A 22865-nucleotide genomic window follows, 5' to 3' on the forward strand; every position below is an offset into this window, starting at 1 on the left:
ATCAGCCAATCCCCTATACATTTCAACTCGCAATGTTGCTTGATTACGATGACGCCAAGCCAATCTACATTGTTCAATGCTGTCATAAGCATCGACAATGTATTGTTGTAGCAAGTGACCACCACGCAAAAGACATGCATTAGTATCATCTCAAATCTGAAGTCGAAAAGCGTAATACTGCATTTGAGTGACACAATCTTTATTTGCAAGATTATTGGCATTAATATGAGCATCCATAAATGCATATGAAACTTTAGTATGCCATCCATCCTCTCCATTTGAAAAAAGAAGAACATATAACAGTGGCATATATGCCTTGTGTAAGTTAGAACTATAAATCAAATGGCCTTGTCGTGTGCGAACTTGAATGCCATGATGATCAAGTGTATCATCATCACCTTGTCCAGGCATGATCGCAGCAACCTCACTTGCAGTGGGAACTGAATATTGTCTAGAGGTGGATCGATTTTGAAAAATGGACATTCTTATTTCTACTGATGGATTGCGTTGCAAGCTTGCACCAACTGCTATAAAGGCCTGTGCGTAAGTATTGTGATCATGCATCATTTGTTGAAGCTCTTGTAGTAAGTTTGGCAAAAGTCCAGGTAAAACCCCCATGCGATTCAATAACTCATGATCAGTGTCATAAATATAAAGTTGTGCAAACTTTGATATTTGTTGTCCATCCTCACTTGGCAATATGGAACCTATTCGGTGATATATTGATCCATGAACTCGAAAAGTATAACCATTTCCATTTTGAGGCAAAAGCTCATCAATTTTTGCACCCATTGAAACAAAATCCAATGAGCTATTATAAGCATGTATATATTTTTTGGACTCTCTACTTTGTGGACGTGTGCCATGAAGAAAATTACATAGAGGTTGTGGGGGCTATTGTAGAGGTGGTAAAATTACTTTCCCTTCTCTACAGCAATGCTTTCCAATCGAAGTTGTACGCATTGTTTTAGTTTCACCATGCCACAACTTAGCCGTGTAATGGTGACAAACCTTGCAAAGGGTACAAATTGCATGCAAATTTGGTTTTTGGAAGAGCAAAATTATTACTGATGGATGAATATCCAAATTAGGTGGCATGTCATGGAGAATTGAACAAAATCCACCATTTTGAGGTAGAAATATAGGAGCTTGAATCATGTACTGGTCATGTATCATCTCAGTACTTGCACCTGCATTATGGATAGCTTTATTCTCTTCTTGAATAACGTGAGGCAATTGAACATCTAAGGACAGTAATGGTGCACCAGGCATTTGAGCACTTATATCAATTGTATTTGTTGTAGTGCGATGCAATTGTTGTAATTGCTTTCTTGCGCTTGCCCTGTGTTTACATTCAGCTCTAGTAGCATCAAGCATTTGCCTACAATTTCTTAATCCACCATCTGGATTATTTGTGTTTCCATTTCTTTGTCGACTTGTGCTACGTACCCCCACTCCGAAGGGTAGCAATTCACGGTTATCCAACATCTCAACATCTATATTGTGGATAGTTGCATTGTCTTCTTGACGAATAGGAGGTGGTTGAACTTCCAACGGCAACAATGGTGCAACTGGCATTTGGACACTTGTAGCTTGGATGCCATTGTATCTATCTCTATCTATGGTAGCATGATGCAGTTGTTGTAATTCTGTTCTAACCCTTGCCATGTGTATACGTTCAGCTCTCGTAACATTAAGCATTTGCCTACACACACTCAAGCCACCATTAGGATTGTATTGTCGAGTTGTGGTAGACATCTGAACGTGAAAGGATACCAAATCATGAGCAGCAGAGCAAGATGCAGCGCGAAATTGATTGGTTTGATATAGCTGATTTGGGATTTGAACATCCATATGGTTTCCATTTGCATGATGTTGTTCATGCATATCTCTTGCATGGTCACGAACATGTAATTCAGTCCTAACTCTTGCAATGTGCCTATGTTTATGTCTAGTAATTTTGAGCATTTCCCTACGTGCACGTAATACACGATCTCTAGGCACAGAATGTGTTGGAAGTACCATTGTTGAGAAAAACTTGAGATAAAAAGAAAAATGTACTTTGATATTAGTATTTACAAATGTGAAGTTTTTTGAAACGTTATTATAGTCTATACTATGATAAAGATTATAATTTCACATAGGGAACAATGTAATCTCACATAGGCAAGAATATAAAGTGAAATAGCATATTACGTCATTGTCGTGAGGGATACATAAGTCCAAATCACATGAAATTTCTCAAACCCAGCAATAGCATTACATATCTATTGGAGGATTTGTCCAAAAAGTCTTGAAGGAATTAGATATGTTAAGAGAACTATATATTGGACGATGAACTCGTATGACGATTCACACCAAAGTTCTGGCAGAAGGAGATTGAAGCTCTTTGAAGTTTGATTAACTCTTCATTTGCTTCTTAATTGTATCCAACCGATGCATGAGCTTTAGGGATACAACACAATTGTTGTGTCATTTGACATGTTTGAGGGCACATCAAACTGACTTCGTCCTTGGTGTGTCTTAGATTTTACGGACATTCATCCGTGCATTGAGAACGCACGAAACGATATTTGGTACAGGAACATTGTTTCTTGCATCAGATGTTTTAGCACACTCCATATGGTCATCGTTATACAACGTATTTAGAGAGAGAGAGAGAGAGAGAGAGAGAGAGAGAGAGAGAGAGAGAGAGAGAGAGAGAGAGAGAGAGAGAGAGAGAGAGAGAGAGAGATGCCTACATGAATACTTAAATGATCATTGTGCATACATGAGACACATGATCAAAGTGCTACAATTTTAACTTTCTAATTAACTTTATGAGAGAGAGAGAGAGAGAGAGAGAGAGAGAGAGAGAGACTTGAGAAGTATTGATGATGACGAAAGAGTAGAGTTGATGACGAAAGCAAAAGTACAAAAACTGCATGGAAAAATGGAAATGATGTTAGAGAGTAACGACAAATATATTTAAGTGCATCATACACATTGGCAATGTAATAATGCACATTAATTATTAATATGCGTACACACATTAATATATAATATGCAAGGCGGCGCGCTTGTAGATGCATTTCGAAATGCGGACGGGGACGTAAAGATCGCGGGCGGCGGTTGCAGATCGTGGGTGTGCTGGGGGCGCGATTTTTCCGAGCGAGGGCGGACACGTTTTTTGTGGGCAGGGGCGGGCGCGGGCGTGATCTTTGCGGGTGAGGGCGGGTGCTGGACGCGTGGCACCTGCCCCTGCGTTATCTTCTTTTTATTGTGGGGAGGTGGGGGCTGCCACGTGGCACCCGCGCTCAACCTCCCCTTAACCAATAGTAAAGATGTCGAAATGAAACGATGTGAAGCTTGGAAAGTTGAAGGCGTGGGTGGGGCCCTTTAAAAGAGTTAAAATTTAAAGGACAATCGTGAATTGGTTTTTGCAAAAGAGAGGAAAAAGTGTGTTAGGCGCTTCATGATTTTCATGCATGGTGGCAGAGCCAAGTTCCCTTCTTTTTCATTCGTGCACGCAACAAGAACGACGAAGAGAAGGAGATCTCCATCCCACCGCACGCACGCACGCACGCACGCACGCAGGAGAAGGACATGACCGGTGGTGGCGTCCCTGCGTGCAATGCAGAATCGGAGCTGATTATCTTGGGGTCCGGTTGCTCCTCTGGAGTCCCCAGCCCCAGATGCCTGCTGCATCCGGAAGACCCTCCTTGTAAGGTCTGCCACGGCGCCATCGCTAGCCCCCTGGAGAAAAATCGAAACTACAGGTCCGGCCCTTACCGTTCTCGATTGTTTTGGATCTACGGTCAGGAATTGTTTTATTGCTCTATTGACGCTCGCCCTTCCCTTCCAAAGTTGTTTTCTACAGTAAGCGCTGCTAACACACACAAGTGACACACGCCCAGCCCCCCGCCAAGAGCGTGGGCATGCACTTTTTACAATTGGGCAGGGATATGGGTATAATACATTTACATACCAAAAGACACATTACAAAAAAAAAAAAAACCTAAAAAATAATAATCATATAACTTTCACTTTACAAAGTGGACAGGCAAGATTCCTCATCCAAAAGTAGGTGGGGAGGTCACCTATGTAATAGGTAAATAGCATGCCATGTCCTCTCTAGTGAATTGTGCGGACACTCAACCCCTAATTAAATAAGTGTTTTGATTGGTTAAGGTGTACGAAGTGGGACTTGGTCATTTGGTATGTATAACTAGCCTAAGGTGAGAAGTGTGAAAAAGAGGAAAAGAGCAAAAGAAAAAATGACATCATGAAACCACACGATAATACATCAAATCCATCATGCACAAAACAAAAGAAACAAACTAGTAAAAGCAAAACTTAACATGTTTTATATTTGATACATTGAAGTGATTTGCCTTCTTAAATCCACATTTAGTGTCATTTGGCCTAGAAGAGCAAGGTTTAGTCTTGCAATGACTCCCTAGACTTTAAAGAGGGGAATGACTCCCTAGGCTTTTGAGGTTTCCTAGAGGCTGTTGAAACAATGGAGAGGCGCCTAGAGCAAGAGCACATGGCTGATGTGGGCATAGAAGTAATGCTTATTCAAGAGACATAGATAGTGACCATAAGGATTCTTTCATGGAATATGTGAGCCTTTGGTATGTTCCTATTTTTGGCAAGGATGAAGCATTTTGAGACAAAATCTACATAGATCTTTTGTGGAAGGATTAATGAAAATGAACTTTCTCATTCTTCAAGAACATTATCTTTCAACACGAAGATTTTCCATTGTGGTAAGCTCTTGCCTAGAAAGAGTTTCACTTATTAGAGACGTTTGGATTTCCATGTAAATGGAGGACATGCTTATCACATTATTGGTCATTGAGGCCCCAAATGGCCAGTAGTCCAAAAACCTTACTACCCGTAGCCAGACTCTGCCTCAAGTTGGCCACAAGATAGTGGAAGAAACTTTGGTATGGTGGACATTCTTGGATCATAAAAGAGGAAACTTTAGTATGGTGGAAACCCTTGAACGAGACTCTAGTGTGGTGGAGGCTTTTGAAGGACAAACAAGGAAAAAGAACATCTATGATCCAAGGAGGGGCTTAAAAGGAATTCAACTTCTGCACCATGGGACAAGATACTTGATTCACCGCAAGTTTGGTACAACTACAAGCTCTCTCTATAGTTTTGTAGGAGAGGCAAGGCACTAGGATTGACACGTTCATGGCACCTTTGTGGGCACCCTAGTCCTTGCTCTAGTAGCACTCTAGCTGCTAAGGTGTCTTGCTCATGTGGCTCTCCACTCTTGCTCCGGCAAACCCATAGGAAGTGTTAAGAGTCTAGCGTTGCAAAAGCGGGTGCATGGATTGATCGTATAAAACTCGTAGAGAGAAGGGAAATGGGAGAGAGAAACGAAGAGAACACAAAAAGAAGGATGCTGAATAGTGAATAACTTGGGGCATTGTGTATGTATGCACTCAGCTTGAAGCCTCAGACTCTCAAGTACCAAAGTGATAGCTGTGACCATGGTGGACAGCAGGTATAAATAGTCAAAAGTGGAGAGAAAATGTTGCAAGTTGGCCAAAAAAACAAGCTGATTGGGTGCAATTGGCTTGGACTACCACGTGGTAGTTTGATCCGTTTGGCTGACTACCCGAGGCCTGCCCACTGTGCACTTGCTTCTACCACCCATGATGTCCTTCGTTATGTGAGACTGTTTGCGCTGCTGCTCGTCTGCTGCCTTGCATGCCTATCCAACCCACATGCTTGTCCAAGAGGTGACCTCTACCATCCCCTTTGAGATCTCGGATGTGGCATGAGGCTCAGGGATTTAGAGTGCTGATATGAATTGATACGAGGATGAGCTTTGGTGAAGAGATCTACCAAGCTGCCTCCTATCATATCGTACTCCACAGTGACGGTGATAGCCAAGCTTTCCCAACAATCTCCAAAGTTACACGGTCTCATATGTAATACATGATGTCCCTCTATACTTTGCCTTGATAGAAGATAGACCATTGTTAGTTGTTACTTGCTACTCCAAGAGATAGCACCTACACCAAGAAAACATAAATCAATTATTGATCTTCGAAGATCAATATCCCTAGTTTAATCATAATCTGTCCATCCACGCAACACCTAGGTGGTCGCTCTTATACTTGTGGGGTAGAAATTGCTAAGGTCGGGGGTACTCTTGAGTTGAAGAATCCTTAAAGTAGCTTGTCAATGAGTTTTCTTGGGCTCACTTGTAAACCTTGCAAACAAGCATACCTATCCAAAAATAGTGATCGATTCGAGTGTTGAGTAGCTAAATCAAGGATCACTTGTAGCTAGAAGCATCAATAGCTATAGCGAATTTGCATAGGCTGAAATCTTCCTGTTAGGTTCCACAGAGATGGGACGGTCTGTGATCATCTCAAAGGTAGTCAAGAGCTCTTGCACATTGTTGTTGAGAGAGAAAGATCCCCCTCTTAGTCTATAATATCTCACAATCTAGGAAGAAATGTAGAAGACCCATGTCAGTCATCACAAACTTCTCCTTTACGGCATCCCTTGTCAGCTTCACCATTTGTACATGGCCCCTTGTAATAAGTATGAGGGTATCCACACATAGCACAACTACTACATGCATCCTAGTTCCCATGTGGACATGCAAACTCATATCGGAGTCCAATTGCTTGTAATGTCAAAGCCCTAAGGTTAAAAAGGACCTTAACAAAAGAAGTTTAAAAAAAAAGCCACTTTTTAAATCCACTTTGTTGTTGTGCTACTCATTGTCTTGTGCGAAATTGATCAATGGCTTTGAACCAATCTTTGAGTTGAATACCATCATAAAGAAAAAAGCAACAAACTCTTAGCAGTGCTCTATGTAATCTTGAGAATCTTGAGGGGGGAGAACGATCAAATCAAGGGGGAGAGGGGTATAATAATACCCCTATCCCCTCCTCCCCCCCCCCCAAAACCAAAGTACAAAGGTTCTCTCTCATTAGCCAAAAATTGATCTTGTTAGACGGAGAGAGAGAGAGAGAGAGAGAGAGAGAGAGAGAGAGAGAGAGGGGGGGGGGTTTTGAAGGACGAAAGAGACATCAAGACACATCCATTCCTGATAATACTCTTCATCTTCCTCTCTTTTCCATTTACCTCTATCCCATCCCCATTTGAATCTACCACCTATCCTCTCTAGTTTCTCCCAAATTGGGATCCTCTACCCACTCTACCCTTGCCATATTTCATACCTAAAGTCTACACTCCCTTGAAGATATGCTAGGGTTTGCATTGAGAAAACATAGAAAGTACGACCGCAACTTAAACACAAAGACTCACTTAGTGATGTGCAAAACTCAAAAACTCAACACACACACACACACACACACACACACACACACACACAAAAAAAAAAAAAACTTTGAAGTGAATGAATACTGTAAATGAATGTAAGAGTGTACATAATGCTCAAGGGCAGAGCTGAAGAGTGTTGGAATCCACCAAAGGACCCAACACTCAAATGCCTTGAAGTCGTGAAGATATGCTAAGGTTTACACTGAGAAAACCTAGAAAGTTCGACCACATCCATTGGAGATAGATCTTGAGTGCTATAACCACCAGCCAAAGATGTCGAGTGTGAGAAATTGCAAAACACTAATCTCCAGGGTAATAGGAGACCTAGGTGATAGTAGAGGAAGTGGAGGATGATGCAGGCGGCCACACCAGCTACAAAAACGTAGGCTGATACAATTGCCAGGTGGAGATCAGCTTGTCGCCAATTCTGGAGCTGTAAATGTAAGTTGATCTAGGTGTCGATGATGTGGAAACTGCAGGAGGCCACAACTCGCAGCTGAAAACATAGTAGTGTGAGGCACCTAGGGAGCAAGGCGATAGCAAGGATGGAGATGCTAGGTGCCGGAGAGGATGATGTTGCAGTTTGCAGGGGATGGAGAGCAAAGGGAATGTGGCTGATGGCTGAAATCTGCATGTGGGAGTGAGAAACCTGTACACAAGGATGGGGCTGAATAGTAGGCAGCTTCTTTATTTATAGATGTGGAAGGATCCTCCCAAATTAGAGTTTTGCATGTGGGATACAGAAACACTCTAGAATCACTGTCTGTCTAATGAAACTTTTGGTAATTTATTGTTTTGGGGTAGTATGTAATGAATTTTTAGCTCAACATCCCTACTATAGAGGCGAGGGTTATCTTACCAAGGGAGTCTAAGTGATCACTCGAGAGAAGATAGGGCATCGGACAACGGGTGCTCGTTAGCTGACTAGTGATTTACCAAGTTTTGCAAGGTGGATGGAACCACAATGAACTTTTTTGTTTTTGTTTTTTGTTTTTTGTTTGGTGGTAGAGAGAGATATGGTTTGCAGCCTTTCAAGTAACTATGTCCCATGGGGAGAATGAAAAGGGATGGTGAGATCCAACACACACAAACCAAACATAACCACTCAAGGGTGTTGAAGATGAGGGAAAGGGTGATGAAGGATGGTTAGGTGGTGGTGAAGTAGTAAAGTACCACCGATGGAGTCAGCTTACGATCCATTCAGGGATGGTCTGCACAATGAGATGCATAGTAGCGTGCCAAATGATGAGAATGTGCATGTAGTAGGCTACTAACTCCTTGTAGTCCTTCCGCAAGTGTCCCTTCTTACCATAGTGATAACATTGGGCCTTCGCCTTCTTCTCGCTGTCAACCCTCTCTGAAACTATAAAGGCCTCACTAGAATCTCCATAATGAGATGAGTGCCTCCCCTATAAACGCAAAGATGCCTCATGGTCAAGTAGCATTGAGGACATATGTGTAAAGCTCACAAGTGTAGAGGATGTTTGCGCTTGCAAAGCATTGGCCACTCCATTAAACTTCGGGGGGAGCTCGTAGGGTACCATTTCCACTAGATGTGCCTCTGGAAGGGTTGTACATGTGTAACACAGAGCAAAAATGACTGAATGGCGTCCATCGGCTCAAACTTCATCTATTAAAGTTGTCCATAATGGATCATAGCACGCATGGGGGAAGGTGCCTTGTACAACATCTGCAGCTTCGACCATATTTTTGGTGATTTCTTGCAGGAGGTAAGCGCTAGTAGAAATTCTTTAGAAATACACTGAAGCAATGCAGAATATGCACGTGCATTTTCTGAATCCCATGTAAGCACAACTTCCTCATGGTTATCCTCATCGAAATTTTCGGGAAGAGGAAAAGGACGCTAAGGCCGAGGAATGGCTTATACAATGCACCAAATCCGCTTCTGCACAAACTAGGCTTTCATCATAGCACTTCATGTAAGATAGTCATGTCCATGTAACTTATCATTTGTAGGAGTGTACAGAGGAGCCATTTGGAGAGGAGAAGAAGAGAAGATAGAGGATACAGGGTATATGGAGAGGGAGTACGGCCAAGTCAAGAGCAAAGACTTCACAAAATGAGAGTTCACAAGCAGTGACCAAAAATCTGATCAGAAACAATGGCCAATTGTTGCAAAATGAAGAAAAACCAGTCAAAAACGGCAAGAAACAGCAAAAATGGCATGTACAAACAGTCACCCAGCCATGGTTAGGGGCAGAAAATGAAAAACACAGGCTGGTGGAGCAAAAATGGCATGTACAAATAGTCACCCAACCATGGTTAGGGGCAGAAAATGAAAAACACAGGCTGGTGGAGCAAAAATGGCATGTACAAATAGTCACCCAACCATGGTTAGGGGCAGAAAATGAGGCATGTACAAATAGTCACCCAGCCATGGTTAGGGGCAGAAAATGAAAAACATAGTCTGATGGAGCAAAAATGGCATGTACAAATAGTCACCCAGCCATGGTTAGGGGCAAAAAATGAAAAACACAGGCTGGTGGAGCATTTAATGCAGTAAATTGACGATTGCAGGTTGGAATCCAATCACAGGCTGAAAATGCAGGTTGTTGGTCTCAAAAACGCAGGCCTGATTAGCAAGGGGAGAAAGACTTGTAATTAATAGAAAAATTGTAGCAGGAACCTAGATCCTGCAATTTGATACCATGTCAAAAGTGGTGCAGCAATGGAAGCATAGACAACTGGCACTAGATACCACCAAGTACCCGTGCAGCATAACTTATAGGCACTTTTGCCTTTGACATCTCGTGATTTCCTCGGGTCCCGGGCTCGTAAATTTACTCTAAACCCAGTTACACCTCACATGTGCAATATTTACTTAGCCATGCGATTAAAAATTAATTCACATATTGAGGTTTCAAAAATACATGTCCTCATGATACTAGCCACAAATCAACTACATCGGGTCTACCTTCCACATTGGGAAATAATCTCTCTCTCTCTCTCTCTCCCAAAAAAAAAAGCTTCATGAATAATCTTTATCTAGTTTGTCCATGTGGCAATCCAAAAACTCGATGACAAGGCCACAAAATGCATTTTTATTTGCTATAGGTCGGAAAGCAAAGGCTATCGTGTGTATGATCCATGCATGAAGAAAGTGTTTGTCAGTAGGGATGTGATCTTTGCTAAAAATGCAGCCTTTTCACGTGATCAATTTGAAATGCCAACCATCCATGACTTGGGTGATGTATTTGAAGGCATCCACCACTTTTTGGGGTCCTAGCATGCTGAAAATGGCCGGACAGATTTATTACAAGAAGTTGTTGTTGCACCACATGCTCATGAATAGTCGGGATTTGATGATACTTTGCCTCCAATAGTGGAACATGCAGTACAACAAGAAAGGGCTGCTGTAAATGCAGCACAAAGAGTCCCAACAAGGCTGTTACAGACTCTCTAGGAGAGTAAAATAGATCTTGCCTTGCCTCAGTGCACTAGAAGGGTTGCTAGACATGCAACAATGCAACACATCATGCAGGGGGGGCTCATTTAATTGATTTTTCGGAAGTAGATGATTTATGTGGTGAATATGTAGTTATGAGCTTAAAACAAGCTCCTTGTGCATGGTATACTAAGATTGATGCTTATTTGGCTAGCATTGGATTCACAAATAGTCCAACTGCATCCACTCTATACACTAAGAATGAAGGGGCGGAACTTGCTGGGTATCATTCTATATGTAGATAATATGTTGCTAATTGGACCAAAAGAGCATAAGATTGCAGATTTTAAGGCTAAATTGAAACATACTTTTGCTATGTCAGATATAGGTTGTTTACACCACTATTTGCAGACTCAATTCACCAATAATTAGCATGGCATTATCATGTCACATTTGCAGTGTGTGGATAAGCTTTTGCATAGGTTTAATAGGCAAGATTGCAAGCCTATGTGAACTCCTATGGAGCCATCACTCAAGCTATCCATGCATGATGATAAAGAGATGTTTGATGCTACAATTTACACCTAGGCTGTTGGCTGTCTTATTTATCTTTGCAACCCATGTCCTGACATATAATATGCAGTATCTTAGGTGAGCAGGTATGCACAGTCCACGGATAGAACATTGGCAAGTTGTCAAGTGGACCTTCAGATATTTGCAAGATACTCATCATATGCTTTATTATTTCTCGGGGGAGAGACTTGCACTTACAGGCTTATAGCGATTCGGATTGGGCTGGTGATTCAAATACTAGTTAGGGCGGTTCATACATTTCATGGCTAAGTAAGAAACAACCTATAGTGCCTACCTTGTCTTGTGAGGTTGAGTGCAGGGCAGCCTTTACTGCAACAATGGAATGTGTTTGGTTGCGTAGATTATTGGCTGATCTACATATTTCCTTGGAGGATCCTACACCACTTCTTTTTGATAGTCAGAGTGCTATTATAGTGATATAGACCATTATATTAGAGAGAGATGCTATGTAGGAGAGATCAGTTTGATGTGTGTCCCTACACAGAAGAATGTTGCAGACATTTTCACCAAAGTACTTCCTTGTGAGAAGTTTGAGGCTTTTCAAAAGTTTTTACCACTATAGGGGGGTGTTAGAATTGACCGATTCTATGGGTAGTGCCCAGTGTTTTAGTCAGTTGGTGTAGTGCACAACTATGTTAATAAGTTGTGTCACCACTCTTAGAGTTAGTTGTAGGCTATAGAGTTAGCTAAATTCAGTTAAGTTTGGGGTTTGGTCTATCTTAGACCTAAGGTTGTACTTTCACTCTATGACTTTTAGTTTAGCAAGTATAGTCTATCGTTTTCAGCTCACACTATTTGCTCCATTGTCTACTCTCACTCTTGTTTCTCTCTCCTCCATGGTTGGTTAGTTTCCAACATTCATTGTAGGGGAATCTGCGATAGAGAGTTGTCGTAGCTTCAACTTGAGCGATATTGTGATGCGCGAATGTGTGGACTTGGTAGAGAGATACCAATCTCTTCTAGACCTTTGTGGTGGTGCGAATGTGTCTTACATGCACAAGCAAAGAATCTGCACAACTCAAAAAGAGAAAAAAGCGGGCTTTGGCATTCAATCAATCCCATAAAGTTGTCAAGTTTAAGTTCGCTCCAATATGGGGATCCATAATAGGCCGGAGATTAGGAACAATAATAAAATCCCAAAGATCAAGTGTATCGAGGATGCACTTGATCATAGAGAAGGGTAGTTCATCCCATTCAACTTTTGGGATTTGGGTGGAAAGGGTAGAACAAATAGCTAAACAATGAGTGCTATAACTACCAATCGGGGATTGGTAGCCCTAGAAGATTAAGAAGGGAGAGAATAATAAGATGTTGGTGAGGAAGAAACCTAGTCAAGAAGGAATCTAGTCATGGTACATCCAATGATCCTCACGGTCACGACTCTGTGATTGCCGATCTTCATGGGCTTGGTTGTAGCTGTGACGATCCTCATGGTCTCAATCCACATGATCCCACCTATTGTACTCGTCAGCCATAAATGTCTTTCAAGAATACCTTCGAAAAAACACAAGAAAAAATGTTGTTTTGTTCTCCATGTCGTGTTGCTTGTGTTTGACTATCAATTGCTATTGCTAGCTATCAGTGTGAGCATTTACTACTGCATTTCAGTCTACGTTGTCCATACAGCTTGTTACGTCGCTTGGACACCTGCCTTTTGGAGCTGCTGTGCTGTTGCCTTCATCCTGTAGATTGAATTCAATTGTTGTGTAAGCCGTTTGTCACTGATCCAGTCACCTACTACTGTGTTTGCTATTGCCAGTGACTCATGGAGGTTGGTTGCTGCATTTTGAGATCCGTCAAAGTACAATACACTCTTTGGGTCATACTTGCTGCCTTGGTCCTTGAGACAAGGGAGTTCGGGGGTTAGTTTTCATCTTGCATAGTGTGTTTGCTACATTGAGTATTCTATCTATTCATTCATTATTCGGATTTCATTATCTTTCGTGTTCATTGTCTTTATGTTAACCCTAATCCTAACTGTGTTTCTTTATCAGTTTGTGCACTTGTCGTATGATTGTGTTTGTATTTTGTAGATGAGCATCTCCATACACATAGGCCTTCTCATTCACTTCATTAGAGTAGCATTGGTAGAGGTGCGGGCTTACACAATGATTACAAAGGTATAGAGTGCACACCTTGTACACATAGCAGGCAGGAGATGGAGATGGATGCATGAGCTCACCCATGGTTTTGCAGCTTTGGTGTATTCAACCTACTAATTGCTAGCCACTATGGATGATAGACTGCTTTGATCAAACCAGCTGGCATAGTTAATTTGTGTGGTGTCCATGGATGACCACAATGTAGTGCTAGAGGAGCTTGGGTGCTATGTAGATCACAGAGGGCGTGGCATTTGCTTCTTCCACTTCTTGGAGGAGAGATTCACTTGTGAAGGCTCTCTTTTGGTGGTAGAATTTTGATTATGCACTAGAGACTCTTCAGCCCTTGGCCATGAGAGTCCTGCTCTAGGATTGCTCTTTGGGTGTATTTGAGAGAAATTGGAGTGCCTATTCTCTCATACATGTCAAGACTCGCAATTGACTTAGCACATGATAGTTGGAGCAGTTGTTTATTGTTGCACTAACTTGGGCATGATGAGGGCCATGCTTAGTATGGGTAGTTCCAAGGAGGTAAATGCTTACTCATGGATGATAAGACAAATTGCTGTTTTCAACTTCTTGCTTTACAATTTAGTATTTATAATCTTTATGTGCATTGTGTTGGTGAATGCTGTAGGCGACAATCTTGTGAGTGTGCATTACGAGGTTGATGAGGAGGAGAACTTGATCTTCGCGTAGCCTTAAACGAATTTTTTGGATGTATGAAACGTGATTTCGTCAAGTTTTTTGGATTGACTGACGTATGAAATGGATTTTATTAACTGCGAAGCGGTTTGGATCATTGTTGTCGCATTTCATGAGTCTTGAATGTAAAACAAAATTTAATTGATGAGGCACGAAATTGCATGCTTCCTCTACTGCTCAAAGGAAGAATTCACTTTTTACAAGGTAATACTATTGTATTTGGACCAATTTAACATGTGTGTTATCTTAGGGATTTAGATATGTAAGATGAATGAAGTAAAGTATCATTGTTGCACATTTTCCTGTGTTTGTTGGTTTAAGAGGAGGAAGATAACATTGAATCCTTGCTCAAAATTTGTTAGCGAGTATGTCATATATAAGGAGTCTAAACTTTAAAGCCAAGAGTGAGTTCTTGACAGAATATCAAGTAGTTAGAAATTCTATGAAGGGTTTGACTAATTTTTTTTAGCAATCTTGCTTAATCTTTTGGATGTGAGAGAATGTGGATTGGTATATTGTGTCCCTAAATTTACTTTGTTGTTTTCAGGATTTGATTTTGTGAGTAATCCATTGTAGTTAGTACACTCGGATGTATGGGGTCCGTCTCATAATGCTTCTTTTAGTGGTGCTCGATATTATGTACTGTGATAAGATAGTCTTGGCGGTGATGATCATATCTCATTCTAGACCTCTCTCTTTTTTGTATCTGTTCATATGATCTATCCATGTATGATGTAACTTATTAGTTATAGTGTATGTTATGCATGCAACCACTAGGGCCTAGGATATGCTAATTCTGACGTATAACCTCGTGTATACATCTTATACTCTAAGTCATTGCTATTTTGACTTTGAACATGTGTTTTATCATTTGTAGTTTGTAAAAAAGCAAGTTTTTTTGATACTAATATCATATCGTATCTTATAAAATCTTAAGGTACCATTTAATACTATATTTTATCATATTGTACCATATCATATCTTTTGCATACGACAACTACGCCAATGCTTTCTCAACACACTCATGCAAGCAATTCAACATGACATCTTTGGTTCTGTAATGTGCCCGTTTGTTCGATTGCGGGATACGTCTTAGCAGCCCATTAGGAGGAGGGTCTAGAAGGCTCCGCCTAGCACTCGCACGGAATGACACAGGGTTTGCGATCTAGGTCTTCCCGAGTCTGCTCCAAGCGGAAGAGTCTAGCCGTTCCCACTTGGGATCGACCTAAGGTCAGGGTTCCTTTCCTACCGGCAAGTCTCTAGGTCCTCATTGTCTTATCATCTCATCATTTGAAAAAAGTTCCGAGCTAACCGGGACCACCCTTCCGTAGGACGGATCTGAGTCACGTCCACCGCACTTTCCTCATATTATTTTAGTTATCTAATTACCTAACACATTACGTTTTGACATGCAAAATCAGCTCCCTTAATTAAACAATTTAATCACGGGTTCCTTCACGTAACTTAGGCACTGACACAAAAACAATGTCAAGCAAGTTCCTTTTTCTCAAGCATATGTTCTTTATTTATAAAAATTCCGGATTACATCCAACATCATGCCCGAAGGCCATCCCAACAATCTACAAGATCGCTGTTTCAAGTTCCGTCCGTAGACTAGTACACGGGCCTCGAGATCCCATCTCGAGTTATGTCGGCCTCTTGTAGGGGATCCAGAGGCAAGGGATTTACAGCCAGAGCCTCCCTTGGCATCCAAGTGTCCTCCTGCTCCAAGCAGTACCCATGGAGAGACCTCTCGTGGCGGGTTAGGTCCATATACCCAGCGCGGCTAACAACCCCCTTGGATAGGGCCAGGCAAACAGTCGGAGGTAACTGTTTCTGCCTCTCCCTCCAGGCTTTCAACCTGAAGCATTTAGTGTTTTCCTTGAATTAGTTCCTTGAGTGAAGAAATCAAATGATGTATCTAAGTACAAGCACGAATATTTCGAAGGTAGTTTGTGCGACGGACTACTAAGGTGTGACTCCTTTTTCCCAGATGCCCAGTATGCGATCTTGGGTCTTTCGGCGGCTTGGCAAAATCCCAATAATTTCAATAAGAGCAAATGGTCTTGGTAAGTTGACTTATACTTTCTTAGGGTCCTAGTCTCTAACTGAAGCAATAGCGGTCAGTGAAGGCAATGGATATGCCTTATTCGCAACCCAACCAAGGGTCTTATAAACTCTAATTCCCGCCAAGCTCAGTTAACATACATGGCAACACATGATTCCTCATTTAAACTTTCAAGATGCGGTTTAGATGCATGCGATTCTTCCAATTCTCTTAGGGCGGTTTTATGCAGGATTTCCCAACCATCATTCACGTTGTGCATTTAGTATAGTTGTCCCCTAAACAGCTTTTATCTCTCTTTATTCCTGGCAATGAGTACTTATTTCTAATGCAGCGGATCACATGTGACTTGCGTCTATGAAAGTCCTAGGGTTTTGTTCCTAACGAAGCAAATGTATCTTATGAACAGAAATTAACATTTCATGTGTTTCTTTTAACCATAATTGCGTAACGTGAATTCTAAATGACTATTCATGCGTTGAACTGGTTAAAAAGCTATCATTTTATGTGAAATAAGGCGATAACCCTATCATTTTATGTGTGTAGAAGTTATCATTTCATGTGAGGTAAGGTGATAACGTTATCATTTTAGGTGAGTAAAAACTTATGCGAGTTCAACCCTACCACTGCATGCAACTTAGTTTTTAGTATAAACAAAACCTTATGCACGACATTCATCCTTCCATGAGAACTAAGTCCTAAATTAACTTTTTTAATGTTTGGAACTTGGGCTTGATTCATGTGTGCTGCGTTGGTCATTCCGCTCGTCCCTCCAGCATTACCGGTGGCTTGGGTGCCTATGCTTCCCACGACTTTCTTCTTGGGAGCTATTCGCCTCGCAGAGATTGGGCAGTCTGGTCCTTGATGGGTTTCGGGTAGATATGTTTGGTTGGGGAAAAACCCACTGAATGGGGTTCGTTGTCGAGAGAGTGGTTTGGGTGGCTTGTTCTGCTCCTTCCTCTTTTCCTTCCTCTACCACTTCTCACCTCTCTTCCTCTACTTCTTCTTCTTGTTCCTCTACCTCTCCTTCTTCTTTCTCTTCCTCTCTCCTTTCCCTTCTTCTTCTCCTCTCCTCCTTCTTGCTCTTCTACTTCCTTCTCCTTGTCTACCCACTTCTTCTTTCCTCTTCTCTCCCTCCTTTTTCTTTCCTCCTCCTACTTCTCTCCTCCTTCTACCTCTTATCCTCTCCTTCCTCTACTTTTTACCCTCTCCTCCTTCTTCTTTCTCTTTACTTCTTCTCCTTCACTCCTTCTCCTTCTCTTCTTCCTCTCCCTCCTTCTTGCTCTTCCACCCCCTCCTTTTCTCACTCTTCTTCCACTCCTTCCTCTCACCTTCTTCTCTTTCCCTCTTCCTCCTCTTCTCTCTCTCTCTCTCTCTCTCACCTTCTTTCTCTTCTCCCACCCTCTTTTTCTTATCCTCTCCTCCTTCTCTCTCTCTCCTCCCTTCTTCTCTTACTCCTTTTCACCTCCTCCTCCTCTCTCTTCTCCCTTCTCTTACTCCTTTTCACCTCCTCCTCCTCTCTCTTCTCCCTTCTCTTACTCCTTTTCACCTCCTCTCTCCCTCCTCCCTTCTCTCTCCCAATCCTTCTTTCTTTTCACTCCTCTCTCTCTCTTCCCTTCTCTTCTCTCTCTCTCTCTCCCTCATTCTTTCTCTTCCCTCACCCTCTCCTTCTTATCCTCTCCTTCCTCCTTTTCTCCCCACGGCAAAAAGCAACCAGTGGGGGAAAAAAAACAGGTTGTCTGGTCCCAGCGGCGGGAGGCCGTTTATCTGGAGGGCCCTAGGGGGGGTCCCGCGTCTGTAGTCAAAAGGGGAGGGGGAAATGTCAAGTTGGGGGGGGGGGGGGGACTAGGTGGCGGAGCGGCCGCCACAGAGCTGCTGTTGTAGTTCGTCACAGGGGGGGGAAAGACCCCGTTTGAAAGGATGCAAGGAGGTGGCGAACGCCTGCAGTCCGGACGATGGGGGTTGGCTGCGGACGAGGCCCTGGGGGGGGTTGGCGCAATCAACCGCAGGGGGGGGTTATGCAGCAGGATGGCGGCCGACGTGAGATGGGCGTAGCCTTCCTCCTGGGGAGGGGAGAAGCTCTCCCCTTATATAGGAGAGAGGGGAGGGGATGGTTGGCATGGCCATCCTCCACCTGGAGGGTGCATGCCTTCCCTGCCAATCCACCACTCCCACTCTCTCTCTCCTTCCCCGATTGCTGTCGGCGGGGAGAGAGGGGAGGGGAGTAAAAAAATTTGAGTTTTTAATTTTTTTTTTCCCTTTTCCTTTAATATTTAAGGGGAGGTTCCTATGCCCCTTACATTCTCTCCCCCTTAGAGGAATCGAGATGCTCTCATCTCGAGAGGACCTGGGGGTATTGTTGGTTGAGAGTATCTTCGTCCATCCAGGTGGCATCCTCTTTGGGATAATCTTTCCACTGGACGAGGTATTCTCTCAAGGTCCTTGACCTCTAATGTCTCTCCCTGACATCCAGGACTCTATCAGGCCGTAGCTCAAGGACTCCTTGGCTAGGCATTACAACTTGTTGATCATCAAGTACATGATTTGGATTAGGTAAATACTTTTTCAATAGGCTAACGTGGAATACATTATGAACTTTTAGGGTTGCGGGCAGCTGTAGTCTGTAAGCATTAGGTCCTAGGCACTTAGTGATCTTATAAGGTCCGCAATACCTTGGACTCAGCTTTTTGTACTCTCCCAAGGATAGTGAACTCTTTTTAGGGCGTACGCGGATGAAGACCATATCCCCTTCAACGAAGGATCTGTCTTTGTTTCAAGTCCACGTAAGCCTTCTGTCTGTCCTTGGCGGCTTGGATGTCTTGTCTTATTGATTTGATTTGGTCATCCATGTCTTTCAGCATCTGCTTTGAAGCTTCAATCCTCAAGGTTGGATCTGAGAAGCTCAAAGGAGTACGACAATCGTGCCCATACAATGCTTGGAAAGGGGTCATCTGAATACTTTGTTGGTAAGAAGTATTGTAGGAAAACTCAACCAGTGGCAAATATTGAATCCACTTTTTGGGTTCGCGACAGCAGTGTGCCCTAAGCATATCTTCAATGACTTGGTTGACTCGTTCCGTTTGACCATCGGTTTGGGGATGGTAAGCTGTACTGAAGCAGAGTTAAGTCCCAATGGCCTTGAAGATAGCCCTCTAGAAGTATGATGTGAAGAGAGAGTCACGATCACTAATGATTCTTCTGGGTAACCCATGCAGTTTGAATATCTCCTTGTTGAATAATCTTGCGATGTCTGAGGCTTTATAGTTTGTCTTGACAAGGATAAGATGTGCAACCTTGGTGAGCATATCTACTACAACCATAATAGAGTTGTATCCTCCTTGAACTTGGGGTAGGCCAACCACAAAGTCCATACTAATGAATTCCCATTTCATTTGGGGAATGTCAAGTGGTTGCAATTTCCCTGGCATTTTGACATGTTCTGCCTTAATGCGTTGACAAGACAAACATTCCGTGACATATTTGAGAACGTTACCCTTGAGCCTATCCCAATAATAGCTCTTCCTGACCGCATTAAGGGTCTTGGCATAGCCAGGATGTCCTAAGAAAGGGGAGTCATGGGCTTCCCAAAGTATCTTTTGCTTGAGAGATTGGCTTGCGGGGATACATAATCTCGTCCTGAAGTAGACAAGTCCACTACTGTGACAGAGAATTCTCGATACTTGGTCTTTAGCTTCGGGTCTTAATCTTTGATGGGAATCTCCCTTAGCAATTTCTGATAGACTGGGTCATGATATGCCTCTTCTCTAGCTAGCTCAAGAATTGGGTTGTTTGGCATTGATACCTTTGTGGCTAGAGATCTTGTTGTTGATGGATCTTGCAAAATCAGAGAATTTAGAAATGCCTTGCGACTGAGTGCATCGGCAACTACATTCTCCTTTCCAGGCCGGTATTTGATTTCAAAATCATATTCTTCCAGCACTTCAATCCATCGACGTTGCCTCATATTGCTCATTCTGGGTAAAAATCCATTTAAGACTCTTGTGGTCCGTCACTAAGGCAAATTTGTTATCCAACACGTAATCTTTCCAAAGTTTGAGAGCATGGATGACAGCCAATAGCTCCAGATCGTGGGTAGCATTATTCCTTTCATGGCTCTTCAGTTTCCTTGAAGAGTATGCTACGGGATGACCTTCTTGTTCCTAGGGCAAGTGTGCTAGTATCAGTTACCACTTCAAACTCCTTACTAAGATCAGGAAGTTTCAGGATGGGTGTTGATACTAAGCTTTGCTTTAGTTTGTCAAAGCTGGTCTGCTTAGCAGGTGACCATACAATTGCTACTTGCTTCTTTAGTAGATTAGTTAGAGGCGCTGCAATTAAAGCATAGTTTTTGATAAAGATCCTGTACCATCCTGTCAATCCAAGAAAACTACATATTTCTTTGACAGAAGTTGGTGTTGGCCATTCCAGAACGTCTCTGACCTTGGCCGGATCCATTGAAATTCCTTTCGTTGATATAATGAATCCCAGATATTCAATCTGTCGCTTGAAAAATGCACACTTCTTCTTCTTGGCATAAAGCTTGTGTGCTCTCATTGTTTCAAGAACAATGCGAAGGTGGGGTTCATGATCTTTTTCCTGCTTAGAGCAGACTAGGGTATCGTCAAAGAAGACGAGTACGAAGTCATCAAGATAGGGCCTAAAGATATCCTGCATTAACCTGTTGAAGGTAGCAGGAGCATTTGTCAGCCCGAATGACATCACTAGGAATTCAAAGTGTCCATACCTTGTGTTGAATGCAGTCTTCGGGATATCTTCTTCCTTGATCCTTATCTGATAATATCCAGACTTGAGATCTACCTTAGAGAAGATCTTCGCACCTTGAAGACGGTCAAGAAGTTCATCTATTCTTGGAATGGGGTATTTGTTTTTAATGGTCGATTGATTCAACCCTCTGTAGTCAATGCATAGCCGAAGCGTTCTATCTTTCTTCTTCTGGAACAGCACTGGAGCTCCCCATGGCGAACTACTAGGACGGATGTAGCCGTGGTCTAACAATTGCTTGAGTTGCTCTTTCAGTTCAATTGCTTCCGGGATGGACATTCTATACGGTCTCTTTGCGACTGATGCAGCTCTTGGCGCCAGCTTGATTTTGTGATCGACTTCCCTTTGAGGAGGAAGTTCTGTTAGCTCTTCAAGAAATAGGTCTACGTATTCCTTTAACCATGAAGGTTCTTCCCCAAATTCCTGATTCTGATTTAGCTTATTTAGTTTAATCAGATAGACAGGTAGACCCTTTCTAACTCCTTTTATTATCCGTGTTGCTTTTGCCAGCTGAATTTTTGGCTTACCAGCCTCCCCTTGAGTTGTAACTAGTTTCCCTTCAGAATTTCGAAAGGAGACTTGGTTCTTTCCACAGTGGATGTGGACATCATTGGGTATTAGCCAATCCATTTCGAGCAAATATTTGTGGACACCTAGGTTCATTACCCTGAATCTCACCGGAGTCGGCTTCCCACCCAATAGGAATTTCACCTTGGCAGTTTGCCTGGTACAGGAGACCTCACGACCATTTGCCAATTCCACAAGTAAAGTAGGTGCGACTATTGTGGCTATCCCTAGTCTTTTTGCACAGATCGGTGAAATGAAGGAATGTGTACTATCACAATCGATTAAGGTTTTGAAGCTTTTACCTTCATAATTTGATGAAGTTTGGATCACCGAGAATTGGCGATTCGGACCCTTCTTGTGAAGAGCGGCGTGAACTGTTGCTCTCTCAATGTCAGCATCCATGGATAGATCTTCTTCATCGCCCAACTCCTTATTGACAACATTGGAGGTTCTCCCTCTGGCCATGACGGTGGCTCCTTGGCCATGGGCGGCTCCTTGGAATGGCCCTTGGCGTTGTCCTCTGCTAAGCTTGGGACACTGCTCTTGAAGTCTTCCTCTACCTCTTCTTATTGTTTCTCTACCTCTCCTTCTTCTTCCTCTTCCTCTCTCCTTTCCCTTCTTCTTCTCCTCTCCTCCTTCTTGCTCTTCTACCTCCTTCTCCTTCTCTACCCACTTCTTCTATCCTCTTCTCTCCCTCCTTTTTCTTTCCTCCTTCTACTTCTCTCCTCCTTCTACCTCTTATCCTCTCCTTCCTCTACTTCTTACCCTCTCCTCCTTCTCTGTCTTTACTTTTTCTCCTTCACTCCTACTCCTTCACTCCTTCTCCTTCTCTTCTTCCTCTGCCTCCTTCTTGCTCTTCCACCTCCTTTTTCTTTTCTCACTCTACTTCCACTCCTTCCTCTCACCTTCTTCTCTTTCCCTCTTCCTCCTCTTCTCTCTCTCTCTCTCTCTCTCACCTTCTTTCTCTTCTCCCACCCTCTTCTTCTTATCCTCTCCTCCTTCTTCTCTCTCTCTCCTCCCTTCACTTACTCCTTTTCACCTCCTCTCTTTCTCCTCCCTTCTCTTACTCCTTTTCACCTCCTCTCTCCCAATCCTTCTTTCTTTTCACTGCTCCTCCTCTCTCCCTCTTTCCTTCTCTTCTCTCTCTCTCCCTCCTCTCTTCCCTCATCCTCTCCTTCTTATCCTCTCCTTCCTCCTTTTCTCCCCACGGCAAAAAGCAACCAGGGGGGGGGGAAAAAAACAGCTTGTTTGGGCCCAGCGGCGGGAGGCCGTTTATCTGAGGGCCCAGGGGGGGTCCCGCGTCTGCAATCAAAAGGGGGGGGGGGAGGGGTTTTGACCAGGACCAAAG

At 42.9% G+C, this 22865-nt stretch overlaps 1 protein-coding gene across 5 annotated transcripts in view; it reads left to right on the forward strand.

The window, feature by feature from the left end:
• Positions 1-3429: 3429 nt before the first annotated feature.
• LOC148028358 (Metallo-hydrolase/oxidoreductase superfamily protein) overlaps positions 3430-22865 on the forward strand; it is a 122297-nt gene continuing 102861 nt past the window's right edge. For 4 of the 5 annotated variants that reach the window (XR_015692718.1, XM_087690172.1, XM_087690173.1 and 1 more), the window contains exon 1: positions 3430-3758. Coding sequence is in view for 3 of the 5 variants with exons in the window: in XM_087690172.1 (XP_087546298.1) it covers positions 3586-3758 (173 nt within the window). In the remaining 2 variants the exon portion in view is untranslated. The remainder of the gene's footprint in view (positions 3759-22865) is intronic. The other variant, XM_087690176.1, reaches the window with a different exon arrangement.

This window comes from Lygodium microphyllum, chromosome 12 (assembly GCF_053477565.2).
Source record: "Lygodium microphyllum isolate KBCC chromosome 12, Lygodium_microphyllum_v1.1.10, whole genome shotgun sequence".
Lineage (NCBI taxonomy): Eukaryota > Viridiplantae > Streptophyta > Polypodiopsida > Schizaeales > Lygodiaceae > Lygodium > Lygodium microphyllum.